Source organism: Rhipicephalus sanguineus, chromosome 8 (genome assembly GCF_013339695.2).
Source record: "Rhipicephalus sanguineus isolate Rsan-2018 chromosome 8, BIME_Rsan_1.4, whole genome shotgun sequence".
Taxonomy (NCBI): Eukaryota; Metazoa; Arthropoda; class Arachnida; order Ixodida; family Ixodidae; genus Rhipicephalus; species Rhipicephalus sanguineus.
The window spans coordinates 157,221,350-157,247,540 of NC_051183.1; the positions used below are offsets into that span (position 1 = coordinate 157,221,350).

Sequence of the window (26,191 nt, forward strand, 5' to 3'; positions counted from 1 at the left end):
TTCAGCTTTCCAACCATTTTTAAAATAGCAAGCTGTTACAATGAGATGTGTGGCTTTATACAGCTTCCCGGTATTTGTAGAGCGTTGTGCGCGCCTGCGCCCAAGGTTGCCTGCGCCTGTGACATGGATGGCTTGTCCCGGCGTCGTTACTCTCTCGATACACGAGCCAAGCCAAGTAATCGAAAACGTAACTGTGCATATGCACGGCCGCACCGAGTAGCAGCGCGCGTCATTTCTGAGACGAAGTGTAGGTAGCAAAACTATGTCGCTCCTAAATCTCAGCGACCTGGAAACTGCGTGCACGGTTGCATGAGCACGCCGAAAAGTTGCTCACGACGCGCTCACGAGCATGGGATCATTACGTCTCGCGAAGGCAGCGCCACATTATTGCATACTACTAACGCAGGCCTATATGTACATTATTATAGAGTAATACCTTTTAATATAAACAAACGAACAATATTTCAATAATAACAAAAAAATCGTCGACCGCGTACAGCAATCAACGGTCACGTGGTCGTCTTCATCGGATCATTCATGTTTTTGCCGCCAGAGGCGCCACAGGTCATTTTTCGCGACATTCAATTAAGAAATAAAAATAGAAATCCATCTCTCACGAAAAAAACAGGGTTGGTTTGAGTCAGTGCGACGGACAATCTTTACATCAGTGGAGTCAACTCATTTCATATTCTGGGCAGTTGTCGGTCCCTTTACCGAAACGACCAGATAGATAGATAGATAGATAGATAGATAGATAGATAGATAGATAGATAGATAGATAGATAGATAGATAGATAGATAGATAGATAGATAGATAGATAGATAGATAGATAGATAGATAGATAGATAGATAGATAGATACGCTCAAAGTCGCAGAAGTTCGCAGAGAGAGAACTAAACTTTATTGTTTGACCAGGCACGCGTTCTCTTCGCCCAGAGGTGGGTGCCTTCTTTACTCCAGGTAGCCATGGCTTGCAGCTGATGCCAGAGCCCTGTCCACCAGTCGGAGCTGGTCCTCAGGGTTTAGTGACGTCAGCAACGCCTCCTACTGGTCTTCCGAATTTTATTGGATGCTCTGTTCGTCTATGGTCGGGATACTTGGGTTGTTTCGGCATCCCCATACGATGTGGTAAAGGGTGTTAGCACTCTCCGGGCAGTATCTGCAGTTCCTACTCGCACGATACACTACTCCACGCAATGTACCCCGGCAACTTCAGAAGTTCGCAAAGAAATGCTTCGCATTTAAAAGCAAGGTTTATGGGGCTCACAACCGCAAGTCGAAGAAAATGTGCATAAGAGGAATTTGGCTGTCATCCCGTACATTCATAAGGTTTCGCGTTCATTAAAATAATAGCTGAACGAGTGGCCATTCAGATGGCTTTCTTTGACCCGGAGACGTTGTCTGCACTTTGCAGTACTAACCATGCTTCCGGAAAGGGAAACAGTGCTTGCAAGACTTACCACTGAAAGCTGTTCATTAGTTGCATGCAAGGTGTGGTATGCGATTTACCATTAACTTGTGGAAAAATGCATATTGGGCAATACAGGCCAATATACCGGTATCAATGACCAGTTCAGAGAACATCATAATCATGTACAAAAGAAAGCGGACGAACGCCTTGCCATCCACTGTGAGGCATGTGCCTGTGAGCCCGTTTGCGAATTGCCGCCTAATCAGGGAAAGTTCAGATACACTTACCCGGGAAATGAAATTGTCCGCGCAGCAGCGACTCACCGCTGGGATGAGCAATGCTTAGGCGTGGTATCGATAGCACTCACCAAAAAAGAGTTGAACTATCTCAGCAGAGCACGTGTCGATAACGGCTAATGGCTAGCCTTATCTCTTTCTGATTTATCATGTGTTTTTCTTGTTGTTTCCTTCATCTGTCCGGCGTATATATGCGCGTTTCTCAAGAAAATAAACTAGTTGTAATTCAGCGCCTTTTAGATCCTTCTTTTTAGCGTCTGCTTCTCGGTAGTTGCGCTGTGTTGTGCTGTGTACGCAAAAGTACGCCCCCCCCTCGCTCCCCCCCCCACACATTCTTCATTGCGCTGTGAACATGGACCTCATTAGCCCCCATGGGTTGTTATATTCACTTTGTATCCATGCAAATTCAGCACCACTGCCTCACCAATCTGAGGGCCACCCATGAATACGTGGAGCTTACCCTGAAGTAATATTCCCAACCACTTTTACGTTGTGCTTGGTGTCGAGCTGGAGGAAGTGAGACACCGCCGTTGCAATAATGACCTGAAGGAAGTAAATTGAAAGCTTTTTCAGAAAGAAGCAATAAAATACCGCTCTGTTGCAAAGAAATGCGCCTAAGTCACCGATAATGTGGACAGTCGAAAAAAGCGAAAGAACTTTATTAAAATATGGCAGCTTGATTACTGTAGGTGGATCCCATCTTCCAGGGTCCAAGAGTATGAAGTTGGGCATGTTGGTAATGCATAACTGATTAAGTAACGCACGTGATCGCGTAGCGCACGTGAGACGAGCGCTTACTTCCTTGTTGGAAGTAAGCGCTCGTCTTCGTCCCTCTCTTGTCCAGTGTCAAATTTTTGCGCTACGTGATCAGTTCCAGGGTCCCACTGGCTACTGTGGCTCACTGGGTCTGGTCAAGGGTCGCCAGTTGCCTTCCTCAGTCCACTTCCGAAAAGCGCGCCTCCCACGACCAAGTGTTAGGTCTGTCCTTACCCAGCGCCTCCTCTATCGGTTACCGGGAAGGCGAACCAAAGCCGCACCTCATCCCAATCTCAACACAATAGAGGAGGCGCTGCTTTCACTAATAATGAGACGGCGTCTGCCAAGTGCTCCGTGCACTGGTAACTTATGTGTTCGAGTGACGGGGTGTAGTAGCACCACGGGCATTTGTCCCTGTGTTTTTCGGGAAATATCTTGTGAAGTACGTGTAGACGTGAGTAGGAGTCTCTATTCGGAGCCAGTCCCTCGTCTGCCACCTGTTGAGTCTGGGATGAGGTGCGGCTTTGGTTCGACTTCCCAGTCTGTATTCCTATAATCTCTTGATATGGCAAATTCGGCAGATCCACTTCAAGAAAGCCACTAAAATGTGGGAACGTGGAGCCACCGCGGTGTCAGTGTGTCTGCATTCTGCCTCTCAGTTTTTTTCTATTTCCACGTTTTAGCTGCTTTCTTCGAGTGGAACCATGTACCAACTTGCCGAACAAGCAACTCTCTGGAACTCACGTTTGTGGAAACATTTTCAACGATATGGATGTTGCCGGTTGAGAACACGAAGTGGGCCAGATACGAATATCCTGCCATGCCACATGGGTAACTTCCTGGAAATTGCATCCACAATCCTCTTTTTGAGGAGGCGGAAGAGGATGTTATGCGTTGCAAGGGGATCTGTCCTTCCGAGACGTGCAGGCAATTGCCCCGCCTGGATGTACATACAACATGTGCAGCAGATGGGTATAGAAGTAAATAATATTGCGGCCCTCGAAGCGACTACAGCCCTCTACGTTCTTTGCCCATATCTTACCCCATCAAATATGCTTACAGCCTATCAGTCAAGATAGTACCGGAGAGCTGAGCAAGAATCTCTGTACTGGAATCTGAAGTTCAGAAAGGTGAAAAATTTGTTAGGCTTGTTTAGTGTAGCGAACACGCGCTCATGTCGGCATATATGGAGTTCTAACAGCAACAAAATAGCAGATTAAACTGCCCAAATGAGGTTTATATATTTTGAAAGCGCCTCGATCTCCGAGTAGTTATATATTATTATATTATTTCTGAACATTTTTGAGCCTATTCATAGAATCTGCACGTTTTGTGCACTTTTGGAAAGAAAAAAAAAACAAAAATTGTAAATACGTACAGTGCTTCCATATTCGCCTGGATTTTTTTCTTTCATAGTATTAGCTGCATTTAGCTCCATAAAACAGTCTTGGCACACTCTTCAGTTACGTGCTGTAAATTCGGACGTCCACCATTTTATGCTTAAAGTGGCAAGTTGGGCGTGTTCGTGCATATTTCTGAGAAACTGAAGCGCAAGAAAGACATGGATCAACCAAGGCTCACGCTCGTCCTTCTCGTTTTTGTTCCGTCCACGTGTTTTTTGCGCTGCAGTTTCACAGCATTTTATGCTGTTTTGTTGGCGATTCAGAGAAAGTGCAATATTATTTTCTATATCATATCTTTGGCAGAGAGAAAGCAGTGTGTTCAAATTCTTCAATTGCTATGATAGCTACATTCACACAGGTTTCATGTGCTTCTGGCCTGCTTTAACCTATGAAAATTTGCGTAAGGTCCGCCTAGCAAACCAGTGAAATACCACAGATGCGAAGGCATCGAATAGCCGTCAAGGCAATGCCCGATTTTGCCATGCCCTTAGGCGCCATTAGCACATGTGGTTCAGCTTGCTATTTAAGCTGCAGCCCTCTTGGCTAAGGTGCCAGGGTCCTATTTCGGCAAACCAACTTCACCATTCCAATTGTTTTTCTATTATTCGGAGTAGTGCCTGGTAAACGCTTTGAACATCAGTAAAGCGGCGACATGGACCTGTTGGTTCAGCAAAGTTGAGAGTAGCACACGAACGCCAGAAGGAAGGGCGCATAATGAATATAACCTTTAGCAACTCTTTCTGTCTGTTTCTTCCCTCGCCGGTGCGCTATTCAATTTTGAAAATATGTTCGTATCAGGAAAATTAAGCCGAACGATTATCTTTACCAGAACATATTGAAAAAGGTTGCTACGTGCGTGCTTGGATATTTGACTTACCAAAATTAGGTCCGACGGCAAAGGCACCGCTGTGAACCGTCTCATTTGGCGAGCAATGATTCCTTTCGAGACGATGAGAACCAGAAATGCGACCAATGAAAGCAATGACGTGGCTAAGCTGCTGTATGGAATACTAATCGCCACGTAGTATATTGTCTGCAGTAGAAGATGGTGTAAAGTGAGTAAATAGGTCATATGAACTAAAATTTTCCATGTCCTTACCTAAGCTTTATCGCGATATGGAACACTGGATAGTATCTGAATAAATGCAGCATGTGTATATATATAAATATATTTATATATATAGCTTTCGGCCGGAGACCTGCCTTTATCAAAATGAGATTTGTACATTGCGTTCGAGTTTACGTGCAAGTTCCCGTAATACAAGCAGAGATACGCACACCGTCGCAACTCGTTGGAACGTGACAAGAGGAAGGGCCAGAACGACAACAGCAAAAAAAAAAAGTCATAGAGAGAGAGTGAGAGACATACATACTTACAGACAGAGTCGCAATTTCGCAATTTGTTAGAACTTGACAAGAGGCGGGGTCAGAACAAACAAACAAACAAACAAACAATAATAAATAAATAAATAAATAGAGTGAGCGAGGAACACAGTGCCGCGTGTGCGATTCGAGAAAACAAGAGGTGAGAAAGAAAGAAACGCAATTACCGCACTAAAAGGGGAGATACATCCGCTTCGGGATGAAAGGGGAATATGGTCACGGACGCCGGATGCAAGCGCACAGCACGCATTTCTTTGTTCATCGTGTTATCTGGGAGAAGCGCATGAAAAGTCGCCGTTAAGTGCGCGCAAATCCGTGCGCATAAGGGGATGGGGTTTGGTGCGGCTATTGAAGTCGACCGCTCTACTCGGAGGCTTTGCAGGTACTGGTGGAAATCATCAGAGACTGCCCGCCTTTTTAAATGCGAAGCATTTCTTAGCGAACCAAAGGTACTCTGATCTATCTATCTAGCTCTATCTATCTATCTTATCTATCTATCTATCTATCTATCTATCTATCTATCTATCTATCTATCTATCTATCTATCTTCTATCTATCTATCTATCTATCTATCTATCTATCTATCTATCTATCTATCTATCTGCTATGTTTTAGTTGTTCGCTGCTACGACCAGCCAAGCCAGCTGTGCGCGCACACCGTCTTGCACCCTCTTTGATTACCCGAAATATCATGTTTCCCTTGCCCAAAACCCTTTCACCCCTGCACTATACATATTGCAGCTGTGCTATCAATAAACGTTGTTCCACCACCAGCTAGCGTGTTGTGTATGCTGCTGCTCAGTTATTACAGTGGCGACGAGTGTCACGGATACCGACCATGCGGTGAAAGTAGACGAACACAGCGGTGAAACCGGATTGCCTCTACGTGAAGGACCAAGGAGAACAATGGCCTGTCTTCAGCTACCGCTGTTCGACGATACCAGAGATAAGTGGAAACCATATCTTCTAAGGGCAGAAGCATATTTTGAAGCCAACGACATTACCGACTCGAAGAAGCAACGTGCACTACTAGTGGCTGCTCTGAGCACGCAAACAGTTCAAGTGCTAGCTGGTCGAATCGCGCCCAAAACCCCCAATTCGCTCACGTATGCCGAAGCAGTTGCAGCCCTAAATAGCTACTACGACCCCAAGCGTCATGAAACAGCAGAGAGCTACAAGTTCTTCACGCGTTGCCAACAGGAAGGGGAGTCGATTCAAGCGTTTCTCGTCGACATACGGCGCATAGCGGACAATTGCAACTTTGGCAGTGCATTACACCGAATGTTAAGGGATCGGATTATTTGCGGCGTACGCTCAAATGGCCTGCGCAAGCAGCTGCTGACGAAGGAAGGGTTGACGCTATAGAAGAGGCCGAAGCTATAGTAATTTCCGCGGAAGCGGCGGTAAACGACGCTAATGAGATGAGCACAGAATCGCCAACAGTTCTTAAAGTGCAAGCCCGTCCTCGGTCATTTAGGGATAACCACAACGGAAGCGCAACGCTAACATGCGGAAGATGCGGAAGCTCGAGGCATGATGATAACGCCTGCAAGTGGGCTAAAGCGCGCTGTTTTCGTTGTGGGCGGCGCGGGCACTTGGCACGCTTGTGCTATGAGGCGCCGACAGCAGACCTGCAAGGTGGAAAGCGGGCACAGAGTGTAAAAGCGTTGACAGCTACGCAAACCGCGTCTAGCCATGACGATAGCGACAAAGCCAGCGCGGCACAAGTTTGGGCCATAATCTCGGAAAAGAAAAACGGACTCGAATCGCTCATACGACGCATGTTTCGTTGGGGCGACGTGGCAGAACTACACATGGAAATCGACACAGGGTCTCCAGTGTGCGTCATATCGCGCCAGATCTACGAGCAACACAGAGCTCAGTGGCCACGCTTGACGGCTTCTCGATTGAAGTTATCGTGCTACGCGGGAAGGCTACCCGTGCTGGGTGAACTAGAACTGTCTGTGCGATACAAAAATGTGTCTGTCATGTGCACACTAATGGTGCTTGACTGCGCAGGACCGAGTCTGTGTGGACGTGACCTAATAACAGCGCTCAGCAAAAGGGGCGTGCCGATTTTACAGCTGACAGCGCCGGATTTGCCTGCCGTTCCGAGTTCAGCCGGATACTGGGTGAACGGCCTGCTTGCTGACTACTCAGACGTCTTATCGGGAGACCTTGGGCTCATCAAAGGTCGTCCTGCAAGCCTGGAGCTCAAGGCGACGGCGACGCCAAAATTCTGTAAGGCCAGATCCATTCCTTACGCACTCCGTGATAAGGTCTCAAGCGAAATTGATCGGTTGGTGTCTCTGGCGGTGTTGTCGCCGGTAGAACATGCGGAATGGGCTGCGCCTATTGTAGCAGTCTTGAAAAAAGATGGTAATGTTCGAATTTGCGGAGACTTTAAGGTCACACTCAACCCAGCTTGTGATGTGGAGCATTACCCGCTGCCGGTAGTCGAGGACATGTTTGCTACCCTAAATGGGGGTGAAACATTCAGCACATTTGATTTGAAGGACGCGTACAATCAAGTGCCACTTGACGACGCGTCGCGCAAGTTGTGTGTCATTAACACTCATCGCGGTCTGTATTGTTATAACAGACTGCCGTTTGGCATAGCTTCAGCGCCGGCTATTTTTCAAAGGAAAATGGATGCGATACTTAGCGGGTTAACCGGCGTCCAAGCGTACCTTGACGACGTGTTGGTGGAGGAGCGTAGCAGTGACAGCGGAAGGCTACTCAAGGAAGTATTTGAACGGTTTCGAGAGCACGGAGTGAAACTTAGGTCCGACAAATGCAAGTTCAAACAACCTTCAGTCACGTACCTTGGGCATCGCGTAGATCGGGAAGGATTGCATCCCATTGAAAAGAACGTAGAGGCTATCATGCAAGCGCCTTGACCACGTAATGTCACAGAGTTGCGTTCATTTTTGGGCATGCTCACGTATTATGCGCGATTCTTGCCGAATATGTCCTCGCTGTTATCTCCGTTGTACCGGCTAATGGAAAAGAAAGCGCGCTGGGAGTGGCTGCCACCGCATCAGGCTGCATTCGAAAAAGCCAAGGAAGGCCTGAAAAACGCGCAACTTTTAATCCATTTTGACCCCAACAAAGAATTGAAGCTAGAATGCGACGCGTCCTCATATGGCGTGGGAGCAGTTCTGTTTCATTCTGAAGGCAAAGAGCCAATTGGATTCCGCTCCAGAACGCCAACAAAGGCGGAGCAGAACTATTCACAGCTGGAGCGAGAGGCGTTGGCACTTATTTTCGGCGTGTCTCGTTTTCGGGATTATCTTTTTGGGCGGCAGTTTACCTTGGTAACCGACCATAAACCCCTGCTCGGGCTCCTGAGGCCCGATCGCCAGACACCGACGATGGCGGCAGCTCGAATTCAACGGTGGGCACTGTTCCTGGGCGGCTACCAGTACACGTTACAGTACGTGCCTGGAAAACAACTGCTGACAGCAGACGCCCTCAGCAGGCTTCCAGCAGAGGCGGCAGATCCAGCGTCGGATGGCGACCCACCCGAGTACGTCTTGTCGTTTGAGGCCCTGGATGAAGGTATTGTCACCACCCACGAATTCCAAGAGCTAACTGCCAAGGACCCAGTATTAGTCCGTGTCACACGCTATATATTGCATGGGTGGCCGCGAACTGCTAAAGGAATGGAACAATCGCTGCTGCCGTTTTTTTACCGCAAGTTAGAACTCTCGTGGGCCCACAAGCTAGTATACTGGGGAAACCGGGTTGTTATACCGTCTTCGACACAGGGTAGGATCTTACAGCTTTTGCACGAAACGCATCAGGGCTCATCGTCCACGAAATCGGTCGCACGGTCATTATTCTGGTGGTCAGGTGTTGACCGGGACATAGAGGACGTGTCGGCACAGTGTAAAAACTGCGTGCAGAACCTACCCATGCTGGCAGCAGCCCCGCTAGTAAGTTGGCCCGAAACATCTTACAGGTGGTCCCGGATACACATAGATTTTGCAGGGCCGATAGCAGGTCAGATGATACTTGTGGTGGTTGATACACATACGAAGTGGATTGAAGCAGTTCCTATGAGGCACGCGAACACAGCTTGTACTGTTCGCTGTTTGAGAAGCATGTTTTGCCGGTTCGGAGTGCCACACACCGTTGTGTCTGATAATGGCACCCAATTCACAAGCCAGGAGTTCGCTACGTTCGTAAGAAGGAATAATATCGTGCACTTGCGGACAGCGCCATTCCATCCGCAATCGAACGGAGCCGCCGAAAGAGCGGTTCGAACTGTGAAGGATGGGTTGCGCAAGATGACAAAAGGGGCGCTGGAAGACAACCTATTGCGACTGTTGTTTAATTACAGGCGCACCCACCAAAGGGAAGGCAAGTCCCCCTCGGAATCGCTCTTGGGCTACCAGCTACGTTCGCGCTTGGACACGTGTTTGCCGCCCAGGCCCACGGCTTCTGCAGCAGGCAATGACGACTGGGCTGTCTCACCAGGCAGCAATGTTTACGTGCGGAATTATGGCACCTGCCCAAAGTGGACACCTGGCACGTACAGTCAACGTCCGGAGCCAGGATGGTAAAGGTGGAGACTCCAGCCGGAGTAGTGCAGCGGCATGTCGACCAAGTTCGCCACCGTCATGAAGGCACACCTGGAAGGACGGCGCACGGAACCACGACAAGTGAGAGGTCAGACAGGCGAGCTCACACAACTAGTACTGCCACTTCGACGACTGGTGCGACCAGCGCGGTCCCGAAAACACCAGATATTCGCGGAGAGGACGAAGAATTGAGCGCGGCTGAACAGCCGCCGACGGGTCACATTGACGACTCGGATCGGCTGGCACAGCAGGTGCCTGACGTCGAAGCGACGGCGGCAACGACCGACCATGCGCAGCTCCTACTTAGGCGATGGAAACGGATTCGGAAGCCTATACAACGGTTCTAATATTAAGAGGGAAGGAATGTTATGTTTTAGTTGTTCGCTGCTACGACCAGCCAAGCCAGCTGTGCGCGCGCACCGTCTTGCACCATCTTTGATTACCCGAAATATCATGTTTCCCTTGCCCAAAACCCTTTCACCGCTGCACTATATATATTGCAGCTATGCTATCAATAAACGTTGTTCCACCACCAGTTAGCGTGTTGTGTATGCTGCTGCTCAGTTATTCTATCTATCTATCTATCTATCTATCTATCTATCTATCTATCTATCTATCTATCTATCTATCTATCTATCTATCTATCTATCTATCTATCTATCTATCTATCTATCTATCTATCTATCTATCTATCTATCTATCTATCTATCTATCTATCTATCTATCTATCTATCTATCTATCTATCTATCTATCTATCTATCTATCTATCTATCTATCTATCTATCTATCTATCTATCTATCTATCTATCTATCTATCTATCTATCTATCTATCTATCTATCTATCTATCTATCTATCTATCTATCTATCTATCTATCTATCTATCTATCTATCTATCTATCTATCTATCTATCTATCTATCTATCTATCTATCTATCTATCTATCTATCTATCTATCTATCTATGGCCGCATACGTCTGGCGTTCTCGTGGTCGTCTCAACTTGACAAATGCCAAAATTTGCGTGTATGAAGAACACGATGAACAGGTCATTAGGTGAATAGCATGAGATACTTGTCGGGTACGTTATGAAACCTTTTCCTTCAGTCACGTGTGGCACATACCGGTATACCAAGGCCTCTGGAATGCGGGTATGAGCCACAGGTCATTCACAGTTTGTATCAACCCAGAAAGAGCGATAACAGGCTATCAAAAATATTTGCGCTATCGCGTTATGAAGCATGTTTTGCTGAAAATGCGGAGCAGGCGTCGCCAGCATTGTCAGTGAGGGGAATATCAGAGGGAGGAAAGATTGAAAATCATGGTTAGAGCCGCAATCAAACCCCGGCGTTCTGCGTGACAGTCAAGTATTCATCCACAGAGCTACGCCAGTGCTTGAAACTGCTTACGAAAAAGACCATATAATGGCCTCACATCGTGGCAACGTCAACTGTGGTTGCAGTGTGCGCTATCAGCCTTGTAACAATGTAATAAAAACTACATATTAACTCTTATGGCTCGCCAAGCTATGGCCAAGCATTGCTTAACCCCGAGGAATACGGCAAAAACCGTTGATGATGTGCACATCATAAGATCCCACCGTAGCGTGCAGTTCATTTGGTTAAAACTGATATCTGTGCTCTGAGTACCAATGTCACATCGGACCATAGGACGTCCTTGGCGCCTCAGTCTAGCCGGCGTGCCTGCTAAGCCCACGATCAATCCCGTAAACAAGGGGGAGAGCCCTAGGAGCCTCCCCCCCCCCATTGTTGCTTCCTCAAGTAGGTACTTCGCTCAAAATAGGTGCTTTCTTCAAATAGTCACGCAGGACCACTAGGTCATTTAGACAAAAGCAGCGCTTTTATCTTACTGCTTGCCTTGGTGCCTTGCCTGCTTACCAGTGGAGTGCCGAAAAGATCCTTGCTAGTTTTGGCACCGCTTCCGAAGACAGATGGTAGCTGGCTGACAATCACCATGATTGCGCAGCCCGTGAGAAACCCCTCGGCCATTACCTGAGATATGACGGCTGCCACCCGGTCCACCTGAAATAGCCACATGGCTACCTGCGAACAAAATCAGCACTTTGGCATCCTAATCGAATAATCTTAAACGCGGCATTTGTCGTAGTTAAGGATAGAAATTTGAGCTAATTGATATACATAAATATTGAGGGTTCAGCATTGTTCACATAATGACGATGCAGAAGAACTGCCGCAAGTGTTCCGCGCACATCCAATGCACTTCTTGTCCTTCGTCTATATTTGGGCGCTGCTTATAGCTTCATATCATTGCGCTAGTCCTCTTCAACAAATAGTTGAGATGAAAAATATCGCAGAAGCCACGAACTGTGAATATAAACGCAAAAAAAATGAAAGAACAATGAATGCAATGCTGCGAGGTATAGGTTACTGGAGAGTACCAAGCCCTTGTAGAAATACGAGGTGATAAAACGTTCTTTTTCACAAAGAATTGGGACAATGCGTATTGAAGAAACCATCAAAGACTTAAAATACCCATCATGAAAAATAGTAAAACAGATTTACAACGTATTCTGTGAGAAATCTGCTGTAGGCATATTGCTTGGTGAAACTTGTGGCGCACAAAACAGACGCGAACAGAGAAAGTCACGACGGGACGATGCACGTACTTTCTTTGTACGTGTCTTTTTTGCACGCCACAAGTTTCACCATGTATAACCACCAACAAGCCCTTTCTTACATCCTCTCAGGCATATTGCGTTATGATATTCCAAACTGAAACTACATTCTAAATATCTCATCGAAAGCATAGTACAATAGCGCACGAAACACAGGGACACTGGCAAGAGAGACGATACAGGCGCTAACTTTCAACTGAAGTTTATTTTTTTTTTCGGAAACACACATATATACATACAAACAAACAATTGGCCGTCCAACACAAAACATCATAAAAAATTTTTCTCACTTTCCCAGTCTCAGCCCCTGTGTTTCTTGCGCTGTTGTACTATGCATTCGTACCAACTAGCTCGGCTTTCCGTACTACCGCGTCTCATCGAAAGCCTAGGCTTCGTACGCCAGTGAGACGTCGGATATTTCCGTCATTGTTTTTGCATTTCATACCTTGCGACATAATGAAAATAAGATCGCATTTATAGTTGAACTGCCCAAACTTGAATGAGGTGCAGTCAAAACTTCTGAGGAGGAAAAAATTGTGTTCACTGCGTTCTCACCAACACAAATCATCCTTTTCGCATCTCTATCTTGTTTATCAAGGCTGTTCCTTGCCAGCTCGGACCCAGAGGTGCAATTAGCGCTTCAGAGTCAAGTTAGGCGAGCGGCGCAAGCCAGTGGGGCCCTGGACTTGGGGCCCCAACCAACAGGCTCCTGAGTACCCCCTTTTCTACCCATTCCCTCAAAATAAAGTTTTGTTCTTCTTCTTCTTCTTCTTCCTGTGAAGCAGGCTCTCATATCGCCTCCTTATGCTCAGTTTCATTTTATTGCCTCAGCAATTACATAAACACTCCCGGCAGGTATTAGCCTTCGCCATCGCAGTCATGTTCCGTATAAATTTCAAATTGATAACATCGCCCCGCGTCTCGTAGTTCTACGTGCTACTGAAAGCCCGCGAGTGCTGCAGAAGAACTTGGCTAAAGCAGATATGAACCAAGCCGGGCATCTCCGTCGCGCGAAGGGTGCATGGGATAACCTCGCCCCACGTGTGAGAGCTGCCATCCACCACTCTTCAAACAAGAAAAAAACACCTCGCCATTCTTTCTTTGCGCAAAGGTGCATGGATTCGCCACGCGCGCCACCGATGGCGGCGTTGCGAACGGCGCTCTGGTGACGCAAGTAGGGCGCTCCTTGACTACTAGCTGCATTTTCTTCAAGTGATAGTTTTGTTGAAGGCTACCAACATTACAGAAGGTTAAGAAACGTTTGCACTTAAGTATATCCTACAGTCATCGTGGCCAGGATCGTGCCCCCGAGTTAGTAGCGTAGCTCACCGGGCTGGGTGCCGTTGAAATATCTTACCTGACAGCGCGACCTACTTTCCAGGCAAGTTGACGAGAGTCTACGCAGATTTGGAAGCGGAGCGCGATCAGTCATATGGCATATTCACAAAACTTAACGTATAAACAGCACTTGAGTGGAACGAAAATTCACACTGTGTACATAAAACGTTTCCCGACAAAATAAAATTGGTAAGCTCACCGACCAGCGGGTTATTGCGGAGAGATAGCGTGGATTGAGCGAGTTGCCACTGCATGTTAAAACTTGTTACACGTACTATCGGCGCCGAATGAAACGCGGTCAGCATTGGTGCGCGTGGTCCAGTTTGCATCCTCGCGATTAGAGATAGATACGCGCATACGATTTGCCGCTCGTGCTCCACATTCATGCTTTCGATGGCGCAGTGCTGCATAATCAGGTGTACGCCTGTCAGTGGTGATGAGGGGATGGCGCGCACTATGATACAGTTGCTAATGCTTGTGCCACTAGCTCCCCACTTCGCGTTGCATTTGACGCCGATAGTACAGCTTAGTAAAAAGTAGGAAAACTTGGCGAAAGGGGACAGGAGGAGGAGAAAGAGCGCCCTTTACCACCCACTTTTTGGCCCCTTTCCCCGATGATTGCGTTTCTTTATAACGCTGTAAGAAGATTGAATATTATTTTGTACAACGATCGCACCACGCTCTATGAGGACCTATGAATTCTAAGTGCGCAAATAGACGAGGACAAAAAACACGTATGACACACAGGCGCTAGCGCCCGTGTGTCATACGTCCTCGTCTGCTTGTGCGCTTAGAATTTACTGGTCATATCATACTAACACGCCCAAACCGCCACAATTGTGATCTATCCGGAGTCGACCATTAAGCGTGATTTACACTATTTTATTGAAAATGCATCTTGTTACGACTTTCCGATACGAGGGCTTGGTATTTGCCTATGTTTGTGTGATTGCACTAATTCTATTCAGCATACTTCAGGCGACCCTGCGCGAGGCAGAAAACGTCAGTTTATCAACATAGAGACCAAATTATGTTGCATAATACAACTCCGCACAACCTGTCAATATTTCATATCACCGTCGTGCATCCCTTTTTACCTCGTGCTACCAACATCTTCATTGATTATATTTTAAGTATTTACGAGGCGCCTACAGAGCAGCTGCAGAAGACTTGAATCAAATCAAATGTTGTTGCCAGTAAAGATCACTTAATTTATTTGAGTGAAATCAAACATCGTTTGTCGTGTGCTTAAAGCTGCCAATAACGGAACTGAACCCAGGGATCAGGCTTCGCAACCGAACACGCGCACCACGCTATTGCGCTATAACGAAAACACGAAACCCGAAGCCCAAACGCTTAAGTCAGTGATCGAAAGCGCGCCGGCAAGTGATGTTGAGTGCTCCACGGCCATACACCAGCCAGGAAATGAAATCCACGCCACACATCCAAACGTACACATTGATGGCTCGCAGGCGACACCAGCAGCAATCGACACTGAGCGTGCTCCTGACGGCAACACCATTCGATTTCGCGGAGAATATTGCTTGAACATTCAGTTCAAATTATTTAATAAACTTCCAATGTATCAAAAGGAAAAAATCATGCCATATCCACGAAGTGAATGATGATTGAGGGGCTGGCTAGGAGATAATTGGGTAAACCGGGAATGCTCCATACAATTCTTCTACTTTCATATAAAGACGTCACACGTTTTTATAGTAGCGATTGTGGTCAGGTTGTTGTCGAACCACAAGCGGTCGCAGACCTTTCAGCTGTGGCCGAACGTGTGATCGAGGAAATCGACGAAATGTGGTTTAGCCTGCGTTAATATCAACGTCAAGGCGCTCAAAGAACAAGAGGAAGAAGACTTTTCTTTCGCGCGAGTGTGCGCATGCTACAGTAGGCTATGCTATTTGTGGTTTTGCCTGCATTAATATCATCATCAAGGCGCTCGAAGAGCAAGAGGAAGAAGACTTCTCTTTCGCGCGAGATGCGCCTGTAGCAGTCGCCTATGGAACTAAGGTTACGCTTACGACGCGGGACATTGCCCCAGCTTAAGAACCTGGTGAGCCAGCTCCTAAAACTCGCAGGGTCTCTTATGCATTCACCTGAGACGAGTCGAAGGCGAAAGTAATCCTCTTATAGATGCGAAGCAGCTTATGAACAAGGCCTGTCCCCCCGGCGTGACCAGTGCCCCGCGCGCCACTAGATCTATGGAAGAAAGAAGAAAACGAAGTGCTGGCACGAGAGGAGAGCTCACGCATGGTGTGCAGAAAAGAATGTTTCATCGCCGAGAGGCTCCAGCTTCAGGCACCTTCCTGGGTGGAGCCACCTGGCTGAGCTAGCGGACCTCCAGTCGCGTTCAGCTTCTGCCACTTTTGGACCACAACAAAATTCTCACTCACTCACTTGCCTGAGAAAGTGGTGCCACTAGATATATGGAAGAAAGAAGAGAACGAAGTTTTCGCACGACCGGAGAGCTCGCGCATGGTGTGCAGAAAGGAATGTTTGCCTGACATATGGACGTGCGATACAGCGCTCGCTCCACTGCGGCGCGTGCTCTAGTATGAATCATGCAAGGTACCCACTTCGCCATAAATCATCGTCATTCATGCAAGGTGCCCACTACGCCATAAATCATGCAGGTACCCACTACACCATAAATCATCGTTATTCATGCAAGGTACTCACTACGCCATAAATTATGCAATGTATCCTTAGATGCGAAGATGCTTATGAACGAGCCCTGTCTCCTCGGCGTCGCGTCATTGTAGCCAGTGCCCTAGCCGATCCGGAACGGCGGGCTCGCGAAGCCGAAGCGAAACGGGCGAGTTGACATCGCATTCTCAAACTTCAAGCTGAAACCTTTGCAGCAAGAGCCAATAACTTCATACTTTACGGACCACAAGGCCGTTACACTCAAGGGAATATGTTCCCCTGAGCTTAAAGTCATATATGACGAGTAACAACATCAGGGGAACCTCGAATAGAATGACCATGAACAGTGATGAAGAAAATAACATTCACAGAAATCTAAGTCGACGCATGGCTGCTTCACATAATACTCAGGGTTCCCTTTACGGGGAGATGGCGGGAATGTTTTTTTTCTTCTCAGTCCAAGTGTTGATCCTGCCTCGCTACCCACCGAAAGCTTTGTGCACCTTGCGTGGCTTTGCACTGTGTCCAGGATCGGAGGCTCTCCCGGTCCTCTCTTGTCTCTTGTGTCCCGTCTTTTTCGCGCTCTGCTTTTATTTTCAGACAATGCACCAACTCGCCCAGCAACGCATTCTATTAAAGATCGGAGGCATCTCACCTTGTTTCGCACTGCTTCCGTGATCGGCCCACCTTTGGCCAAGCTGCGACATCATGTGACGTTACGTAACGTTACGTGACATAGCAAAATTTGTGACGTCATGAAGACGTCACAAATTCTGGCGATCTGTGACGTCATACCGTGATGATGATTTTTTGCATCCCTCGTGTTGTCCCCGATGCCGCGTGACGCCGCCGCCACCAACGCGGGACGCTGACAGTTAATTTTCGCGTTTGATGAGGCATTTAAGGCTTTCGCCTTGATAACTCGAGCAGGACAAGCCGGCAGTATCGAGCAGTATTTACGCTGGGGAGCGCGCGTGCGAAGAGCGGCCCCCGAGTCCTCCTGATGACGTCACACGCGAGAGGTCACCACTCAAAGATCTCGGGGCGAATAAGAATGAGGGGGGGGGGCTGCGTGCCTCCGGGAGAAAATGCGTATTTTAACTTACAGGGCGTGGTCGCCTGCAGCCGTAAGCACCGTATATCTCTAGCGGGGATCAGCAGACGGCCTATGCTTTAGTACGTGCTGTGTTGTCGCCGGTTACTTCGCGTTGGAGCGACGACCGCATGAGCACCTCGCTCGCCCGAGCAGCCACATTCACTTACGGCAGCGTCATTGTAGAGTTGCGTTAGATCGGATGCTAAAGTAGCTGCAAGGCTTACTTCGTATGACATTCCAATTTCTTACCATCGCCTTCAGTGCTTTGCCCTTGCGGCGCAAGTGCGTTTTTTATGTAGTTTGTATGACTACATAAGTAATAGGGTCGGTATGTATATCTAATCAAGAAATATATTATATCCAGGGTAGTGTTAACCCGCCACTGAAGGCTCGTTCACACTTACGACTAGAACCGGTCACGCGACCAAGCTAATCGAAAAAGCAACTGGTCGCAAACAGTCACAAATAGCCGCTTTCGCTCAGTCGCTCGCAGCTCGATTTTTCAGTCGCGCGACAACAGTCCCAACGTTCTGGATCAATAATATGAGCAGGCAGAGGGCGTCCGCTTATTTTACGGGCAATGGCAACGCGAGCAGACGTGAATTCTGTGTGGCGACGAATGCAGGTCTCACGCACCTATGAGCATCGATCACCTTGAGTCGCTGTTTGGTCGCTGCAGCCGCAAAATCCGCTCGTGTTCGTGATATCGGAAAGAAACTGTGGCAAAATGCTTTGCATGAGCGCACAAATGGATCGAAAGTTAAGTTGCTTTTTGACAAACTAAGCATTGATGGAAGGATGTTTGGTTCACGTGATGATAAGAATAAGAGATATAAGTTATCTAACAAAAGCACGGTTCGGGGAAACTAGAAGAACGATGCTTAGTAGTGCTAAATGTCAATTACCGCAGTATTGTTAACAAGACTGAGAAATTGGAAGGCATGGTTTCAGCACATCATACAAATATTTTGTTACTGAGACATGGCAACAAAATGATGTTGCAGGAGAATCTGTTGCTGGGCCTGTTGGTACATACTTGAAAAAAACGAAAAAAATTGGGGGACCCTTAAGCTTCGCCTTTAAGAGTTGAACGCGATAGCGAAATCCGGCCCCTAGTGCGCACTTCAACCACTAAGTGCATACTTATTAATGTGTATTGTTACACTCACACACGCACGCACGCGCGCGAATTTTACAGGCTTTCGATCTAAAGCAAGAGTCGCATGGCCTCCAAGATATACGCCGCGCGCCGGCCCTCTCGGATGCCATGAAAAGTCGAGACATATTTCTCACAATGCCTCACAGATGGCAGCACATTATCTAGCGTTTGCTGCGTTGGCTTGATATGTTTTCCTCTAGATGGACATAGTTGTCCATTTTTAGAGCTGTTTGAAAGTTCGTGTGTGTATTTAGCGGCGATGGCTGCACTATCCCGGCGTTTTTCGACGTAGTTTGATGGCCTCGCGAATGCGCCTACCGTATGGGCTCGTTTTCGTCGTGACACCTGCCGAACAAAATGCGTTAAGGAGACTCCTTCTACTACATGACATTTATGTAGTGTTTTTGTCCGAAGCAGCTGCAAGCAACATTGTGGCTTTGTGGTAAGGCACCTGCTTGCCACGCGAACGGCCTGGGTTCGATCCTCATTGGGACCGAAGATTTTATCGTTTATTTTATTTGCTACTTTCTCGATTTTTCGCTCACGGATGATTTTTCGCTCACAACCAACGGTGCCGACGCCGACAGCGGAATCTCTGCGACACGAGCTCTCTAACGCTACCGCGTTAAAACCAGCTTACGGACGCGTAGTGTGTGTCGCCTTTTCTTGTTGTGTACGCGTCCGTAAGCTGGTTTTTTCGTTCCTTCGCGATGATGTTTTGTAGCGTTAGCTACACTGGCCTAGCCGAGCCAGTTTCGCGTGCCTCCTCAAGAGCCGTGCTGCGCATTCGCGAGGATCAGTGATGTCATGCACCGGAGCCGGCACCTCCCGCCCACTCCTCCGCCGCCGCGCGCGACTCGCCGCTGCCGGTCTGTGCTTTGCAGAGGAGTGACGTCGTAGCCGTGGTTCACGTATTGGCACCAGCGCACGCGGAACAGCCTTCGCTGTTCAGTCGCAGTCTGACACTGCGCTGGAGCCGCTTGATAGCGCCTCTGACTGGCGTTTGCCGGTGTAGTATTGGCGGCGAGGAGGTACGGAGTCGCCCTCTATCGGACGCGCCTCGATTGCGTGCTAGGTAGGAGACCGCCGGCGCGCTCCCCATAGGTTTTGCTGTCGGCGCTCTACAAAAACATCTCGCGGAAGCCCTCCAGGGCATTTCTGTAAGTACTTTCGGAAGGAACTGTGTTATTTACTGTCGAAATAATCATTTTCGACGAACTGAAAGCACAGGATAGTTTACAGTCGCTGTCTCTTTGCAGAAAACCGAGCACCCGCTTCACGCGGTCGGCGCGTTGGAGACACCTGAACCGGCTTCTTGCGTGAAAGGTAGTCACTCGCTGAGTGAAAATTATGTGAAATATTCCGTTAGAGCAGACTGCCTGTATAACCAAACGGAGCATAACAGAAAGAAGCCTCAAGCCAGCGATCTCACGGGTTCGCGACGACTGATGGAGCCTCTGTATGTATGAGCGTCTGCATGTATGTTCGTACTGATGGTTTCGCTTTTTCTACGAGCGCGTTTTGGCACCGCGCTGTGAACTTTAGGCCGCAAAATATGAGAATTTGAAACAACTACTATTGCGCGGACGCTATCAGAGCAGTTCAAAAACAATTTCGTTACAACTACGGCTTCGATGCGCATGGCAACTTCGTGATGTGTCGTCCCGACGATTCAAGGTTTTTTTTTTTTCGGTCTAAATTCGTGTGCGTTTCAATGTCATTTGACAAGTTGTCTCGCACTGCGTATTGATCGGTCAAATGCCGCTGCTTCTGTTGCTTTATTCAGTGCATTCGTTTTGTATCGTGCTCACACAAAACGTGAGCAAATGCGACTCCTTTTGTTAATGCTCCTTAATTATCGTTCCCTTCGCATTCCAGTGTTACTTGCCGCTCTCTGTCATCAATATAATCATAGACGAAAGCTTCACCACTTCGAGATTGCTGGTGGAAGGAGAAGCAGTCTACGAGACCGAGCATGTATAGTAGCATGCAACGCCAAGGAAAAGAAAGAAAATACAGTAACGTTCGCCGGACTTGTTCTAGCTGCAAACGTAGGCTGTGAACTAGGACCCACATGAGCTTGAAATAGTGGTGAATAATATAGAAGTTATTGCAGCAACCAGCAGCCGCAAAACAGGATAGTAATTATTTGGCGAGTACCCCAGCAATTTTGGCAGCAGTGTCGTCTCTTACGCCAACAGGGTGGCATATCTTTCCCACGAAAATAAATGAGGCTCCAAGAAAATACATGGGGTCGGAGAGGCCCAACGTGGGTTTGAGAGTGGCACAAATAAATTTGGGCTTTTTAGGACATAGTGTTTGCGTCAGGGGAACGCAAGCTTGACTGAAAAAAATGTTATTGCCAACATAAACGCAGCACACAGCTACAGAATTTGGCTCTTTCGTCATGTACTATCGCGCTCAGTATGAGCTACATCACGTGTGGCCGAGCGCTCTGCAAGGTTGTACAGCGGCGCCGATCACAACATACTTTTGAGTCATCGGGAGAGAGTTTGGCTGCTCGTGCGAGCGCGCATCGCCCCCACTTGCTTGCTTTCATCCTCGAAGTTATCATTTTCGAAGCTGATATCACCTCAGGGCAAAACGAGGGCGAGGGTGAAAGCAAGTGGACGGGATGCGCGTTCGCAGGAACAGCCAAACTCGCTCCCGATAACTCGAAAATATGCCATAATCGGCGCCATTGTACAACCTTGCAGAGCACTCGGCCACGCGCTCGCGTGATTTAGCTCATACTGAGCGCGATAGTACATCCACCAGCAAACGTCGCGTAGCTTATGAAGGCGAAAGCCTTAGATGCCTCTTCAAACGGGTAGAATGACCGTCGGCGGCGTCAAGACGTGTGAGGCAAAAAATAATCGTCACGTGATGGCGTCACCATATGACGTCAATATGACGTCACAGATCTCCTAAATTTGTAACTTCATTATGACATCTCCATGACGTGATATAACGTGATGTCACATGATGACGTATTCACACTACATGGCCCCTTTGCATTGCCTCCGTGATCGGTGGGCCGATCACGAAGGCAATGCAAAACGTCGTGTAGCTTAAGAAGGCGAAAGCCCTAGATGCCTCATGAAAAGGAAGTTTGCCCGTTGGCGTCCCGCGTCGGCGGCGTCAACACGAGTGATGCGAAAAATAATCGTCACGTGATGGCGTGACCATATGACGTCATAATGACGTCACAGGTCACGAAAACATGTAGCGTCATTATGACGTCACATAACGTGACGTCACATGACGACGTATTCACACGTCATGGTCGCTTTGCATTGCATCCGTGATCGGTCACGGAGGCCGTGCAAAACCGCGTTAGGTGCAGAACGCTTTTGGAGGGGGCCGCGGGAGAACCAATACATCGACTAACAAGAAGAAGATGGCTTTCGCCTTGTAGTCATGTTTGGCGAATGCATAAGGGACCCTGAGAGTTTTTTATTAAACGTATTTAAACAATGACTTGCGCATCTGCAGCCGATTTTGTGGACGCTGAGCACGGGGTTGACGATCAAGAGGTCTCACGGGAGGGTTCTGAGATGGTATCGTACGTCGTAAAAGGTATCGCCTTTTCCATTCTGTGGCAGATAAGCATCATTTGCCGGCGGGAAGCGCGCGTGAGCCATAGTCTCAGTGCGCGCTGTCTGCTACACACCGAACATCGCAGACCCGACGCATGAAAGTCTTCGTCGAGGAAGTGCTTGTTGCGCACAAGACTCGCAGCCGATGGCTACTTGTCGGTTCTTAGCTTTACAACCCATGCTTCCGCAGTTTCTTGTCGCGCGGTTACCGGTGCAGCCTGACACTGGGCTCCGTTGCGCAATCCCGGCACTGCGGCACCGAGGCTGAGGCAAAAACCAGTCAAAAAGACGCCGGACAAGGGGAAGAAGTGACACACACAAGGACTCTTCCCCCTTGTCCGGCGTCTTTTTGACTGGTTTTTGCCTCAGCGTCATGTACCAACTGACCCAGACTTCGACCTTACTGCGGCACCGAGTGGTAGATCCCCATGTTCGTCGCCTTCGGAGGCAGCCACTCTATTACAATGGTTTCAATTGAGCAGAAAATGCGAGGAAACTTCCGTATTTGAACATACCGCAGCGCATGTGGGGCTTGAAACTCGTTTTCAAAGCACGCGGCAGCGCTCCACAAGCAGGCGACGCGGCCGCTGAGACCACGTGATCCTGCCAAGCACGTCACGCCGACGGTGGCGCCGGCGTTTCCAGTGGTGGGTCTCGAGGCCAGTGCTGCTCAACGGCGCAGAAGAGCGGAGAAGCTTAACTCATCGGATCCCCGAAGTAGTTATTTGGCAAAATAAATATACATGTGCCACACAATACGTATACCGTGTGTGTGTAATTGGAGCAGCAGTAAGCATAATAGTCAAGTTAATCCTAGACAATCAGGAAAGCTAAGAGTAATCAGCCGAACCTTTGCTAACGCTACGTTATCCTGGCATAGCCGAGCTAAGCCACTGCAACATTTTTTGACAGTGAATTTGTACCGAAAAATTACAGTGTTCCGTAAGGATCGAGATGGAAGGAGAGGGGGCGTTGCGATTCTTTTTAGGAATAAAACACGGGTTGTAAAAATGACAGGAGTACAAGGTATAGAAAGCATTTTCTGTACAGTATGAAATGGCAAGATCAGGTATATTTTTGGTGTCGTTCACAGGCCACCGAATGCTTCCCTCGATGTTAATGGAAAGATTAAATATTACCTGCATTGTCACGTAAAAGTCGAAGATAAAAAAAAGTTTGGCAGATCCCACGTACCGTGGGAGTCGATGTTATGCGAAGCATGCGGCGGGTAGTTGACAGTGGCGTAACTTTTTTCACTGAGCGACACGTTACAAAATGACGCTAAAGATTTGTATAAATTTTATACGCACACATATATAGGTTGAAGAGCCGGATGTGTGTATATACCCAGTTGTTTACGGTTGCGTAACGCTGCCAATGGCAACGTGGGTATTACCAACACCAGAAGCGGTAAGCTGATATGTAGTGCTTATACGTGTCCCGAGAACGCATGCACGTTTCACGAACCTGTGTGCATGTGTGCAAGAAGTTCTTGACAGTTCTTGAACAAGGGCATCATCACCGTGATCAGTGAGCACCAGCAGCTGGTCATGACTTGTTATAGGATCCGGTCGTGATCGTGGTGACGAGGAGTCCATGTGTATTGAAGTATGTGGTATAGTAGAGCTGTTGGAATTCGTTGATGCCTCTGTCATTTCGTCGACACATTGTCTGTCGACAGAGCCGGCGACATGTCGGAACCTGAAGCCACCCTTCGCGTTGGTGAGGTATAGGCCGTCGAGGCTTGTAGGCCTGGATAGTGCTACGTAAACCAACATCAGTGGGTGGTGTTTGTCGTATTCGTAGACTACCTGGGCGTATGTGGCCTATGTGGCCGAGTCTACAAAGTGTCTGTCAATCAATCTGGCATCATCCTCGGTCAGCATGAGGCCATCGCCCAGCCTCGTAAGAAATGAAGAGGACACTGCGTTGTTCTGGTGGACGAAGTGCACTTTACCGTGCGGTGATGTGGATTCATATGTAACTTTCGTTATTGTATTCCTCCGGGGTCGAGCAATGCTTCAATATAGCTTGCTGAATTCTAGGAATACAAACGTAATGCTTATTAGACTGCTATGAAAACGGAGCCAACACTGGAACTACAGATGTTAATCAGATATAGCGCCTGTATCGTAGGAGTACACATCGTAGGAGTATCATGTAATGTTTATTGCTTTCTTGTCAAATTAGATAGCCAGCACCACAACCACAATTGACGGTGCACCGGTATTACGCCTGCGTAGGCTGCTTTTCCAAACCAAATTATAGACCTGGCGTGGCTCAGTGGTAGAATACCTGATTGCCACGCAGAATGGTTGGGTTCGATTCTTGCTAGGATCCTAATTTTCATTCTTTCCATTCGTTGAGTCAATGCTGCTGATGTTGGTTTTACTTAACTCTCTAGCATTTAGGTTACCAATGTCTGTTCTCGCCGTTCCTGGGTAGATATAAACTGTCAATCACCTGTGGCGTATACCCGTACACCGCGGCCCGTGGTAAACGGGTATGTGCCACACGTGTCTAGTGGAAAGGGTTTGACGACATACGCGACAGGATTTTAACGTTATTGATGTCATGACCCGGCAATCATATTCGTCAAATCTTCTTACCCTCCCATGCAAATTTGGGTCTACACCAAGTTAAGGAGGCCATCATGAGAGCACCCAGACGTAGGCGGCTAGATAGATAGATAGATAGATAGATAGATAGGTACGTAGATAGAAACGCTCAAAGTGCCAGAGGTTCGCTAAGAAATGCTTCGCATTTAAAATTATAGAGGGAGATTTTAACATGTCAAATATGAATTGGGACACATTTTCATCCGATCCATATCAAGCTGCTGATAATGAAATATGGCATGTCGTGTTTGAATATGATCTAACGCAAATAGTTACTGATCCTACGAGAATCGATCAGGCGACGAAATTTACCCTAGACATATTGTGAATTTCTTGTGAGTGGCAATATAAAAGAAAGAATGTCGTGTAACCTCACAAGTGGCATATCGGATCACAAGGCTGTGGCACTGGCACTAAAGGGACTTGCACTTAATCCGCAGGGGGCGAAGAAACAATTTCCCAATTTCTCGAAAGCGGACGATGAATCAATGATTGAGATTCTCGCCTTTTATTATGATCATTTCAATGCAAGTAATCGTAGTGAGGAGGATTTGTGGCTTTGTTTTAAAAGTATAATCCAAGATTGTGTGCACCGTTTCATCCCTTTGATTGCTAAGAAAACAGAAAGTCACGATCCCTGGACAACAAGAGAGACAGTACAGCTGAGGCGAAAGTTGAAGCGGTTAAAAAAAATGTCGAACAAGGAGAAGAGTCCTAGTGTAAAAACAATGATCTGCAATATACGCGAAGAAATAAAGAAGAAACCTTTCGTGACAAAGAAAAGTATTTTAACGAAAAATTACCGTCATTTATTAAGACGTACCCAAGGAAACTTCGGAAAGAGGTCACTCCAGGCACGTGCTTTACCGACGTATTTCCTTTAGATGGAAAGTTAGAGAGTGACGACAAAACTGCCTGTACGGCCCTTAATTACTGTTTCAGCAGTGTGTACACAAAAGATAATAATCTTCTCCCATCCTTCGATGCAAACCTACCTCCAATATCAGATGTATTTTCTAAAGAACAAATTTTTAATTTATTGCTAAATCTGGACGCAAAAAAATCTGTTGGACCAGATAAGATACCAAATGCCTTCTTAAAACGATACGCAGAGTGGGCTGCAAAACATTTGTGTGTATTATATACTAGGTCTCTGAACGAAGGTGTGTATACTCGGAAGATTGCCCGAGTTAGGCATCTACACAAAGCAGGCGACAAAACACAAATAAAAA

At 47.5% G+C, this 26,191-nt stretch overlaps 1 protein-coding gene across 1 annotated transcript in view; it reads right to left on the reverse strand.

Moving 5' to 3' along the window:
- The window catches only part of LOC119403631 (solute carrier family 26 member 10), a 135,687-nt gene that overhangs the window by 55,377 nt on the left and 54,119 nt on the right, over window positions 1-26,191 (reverse strand). The window contains exons 5-7 of the mRNA XM_037670552.1: window positions 11,734-11,898; window positions 4,745-4,900; window positions 2,169-2,251 (exon numbers count right to left, since the gene is read on the reverse strand). Coding sequence (XP_037526480.1) covers window positions 2,169-2,251; window positions 4,745-4,900; window positions 11,734-11,898 — 404 coding nt within the window. The remainder of the gene's footprint in view (window positions 1-2,168; window positions 2,252-4,744; window positions 4,901-11,733; window positions 11,899-26,191) is intronic.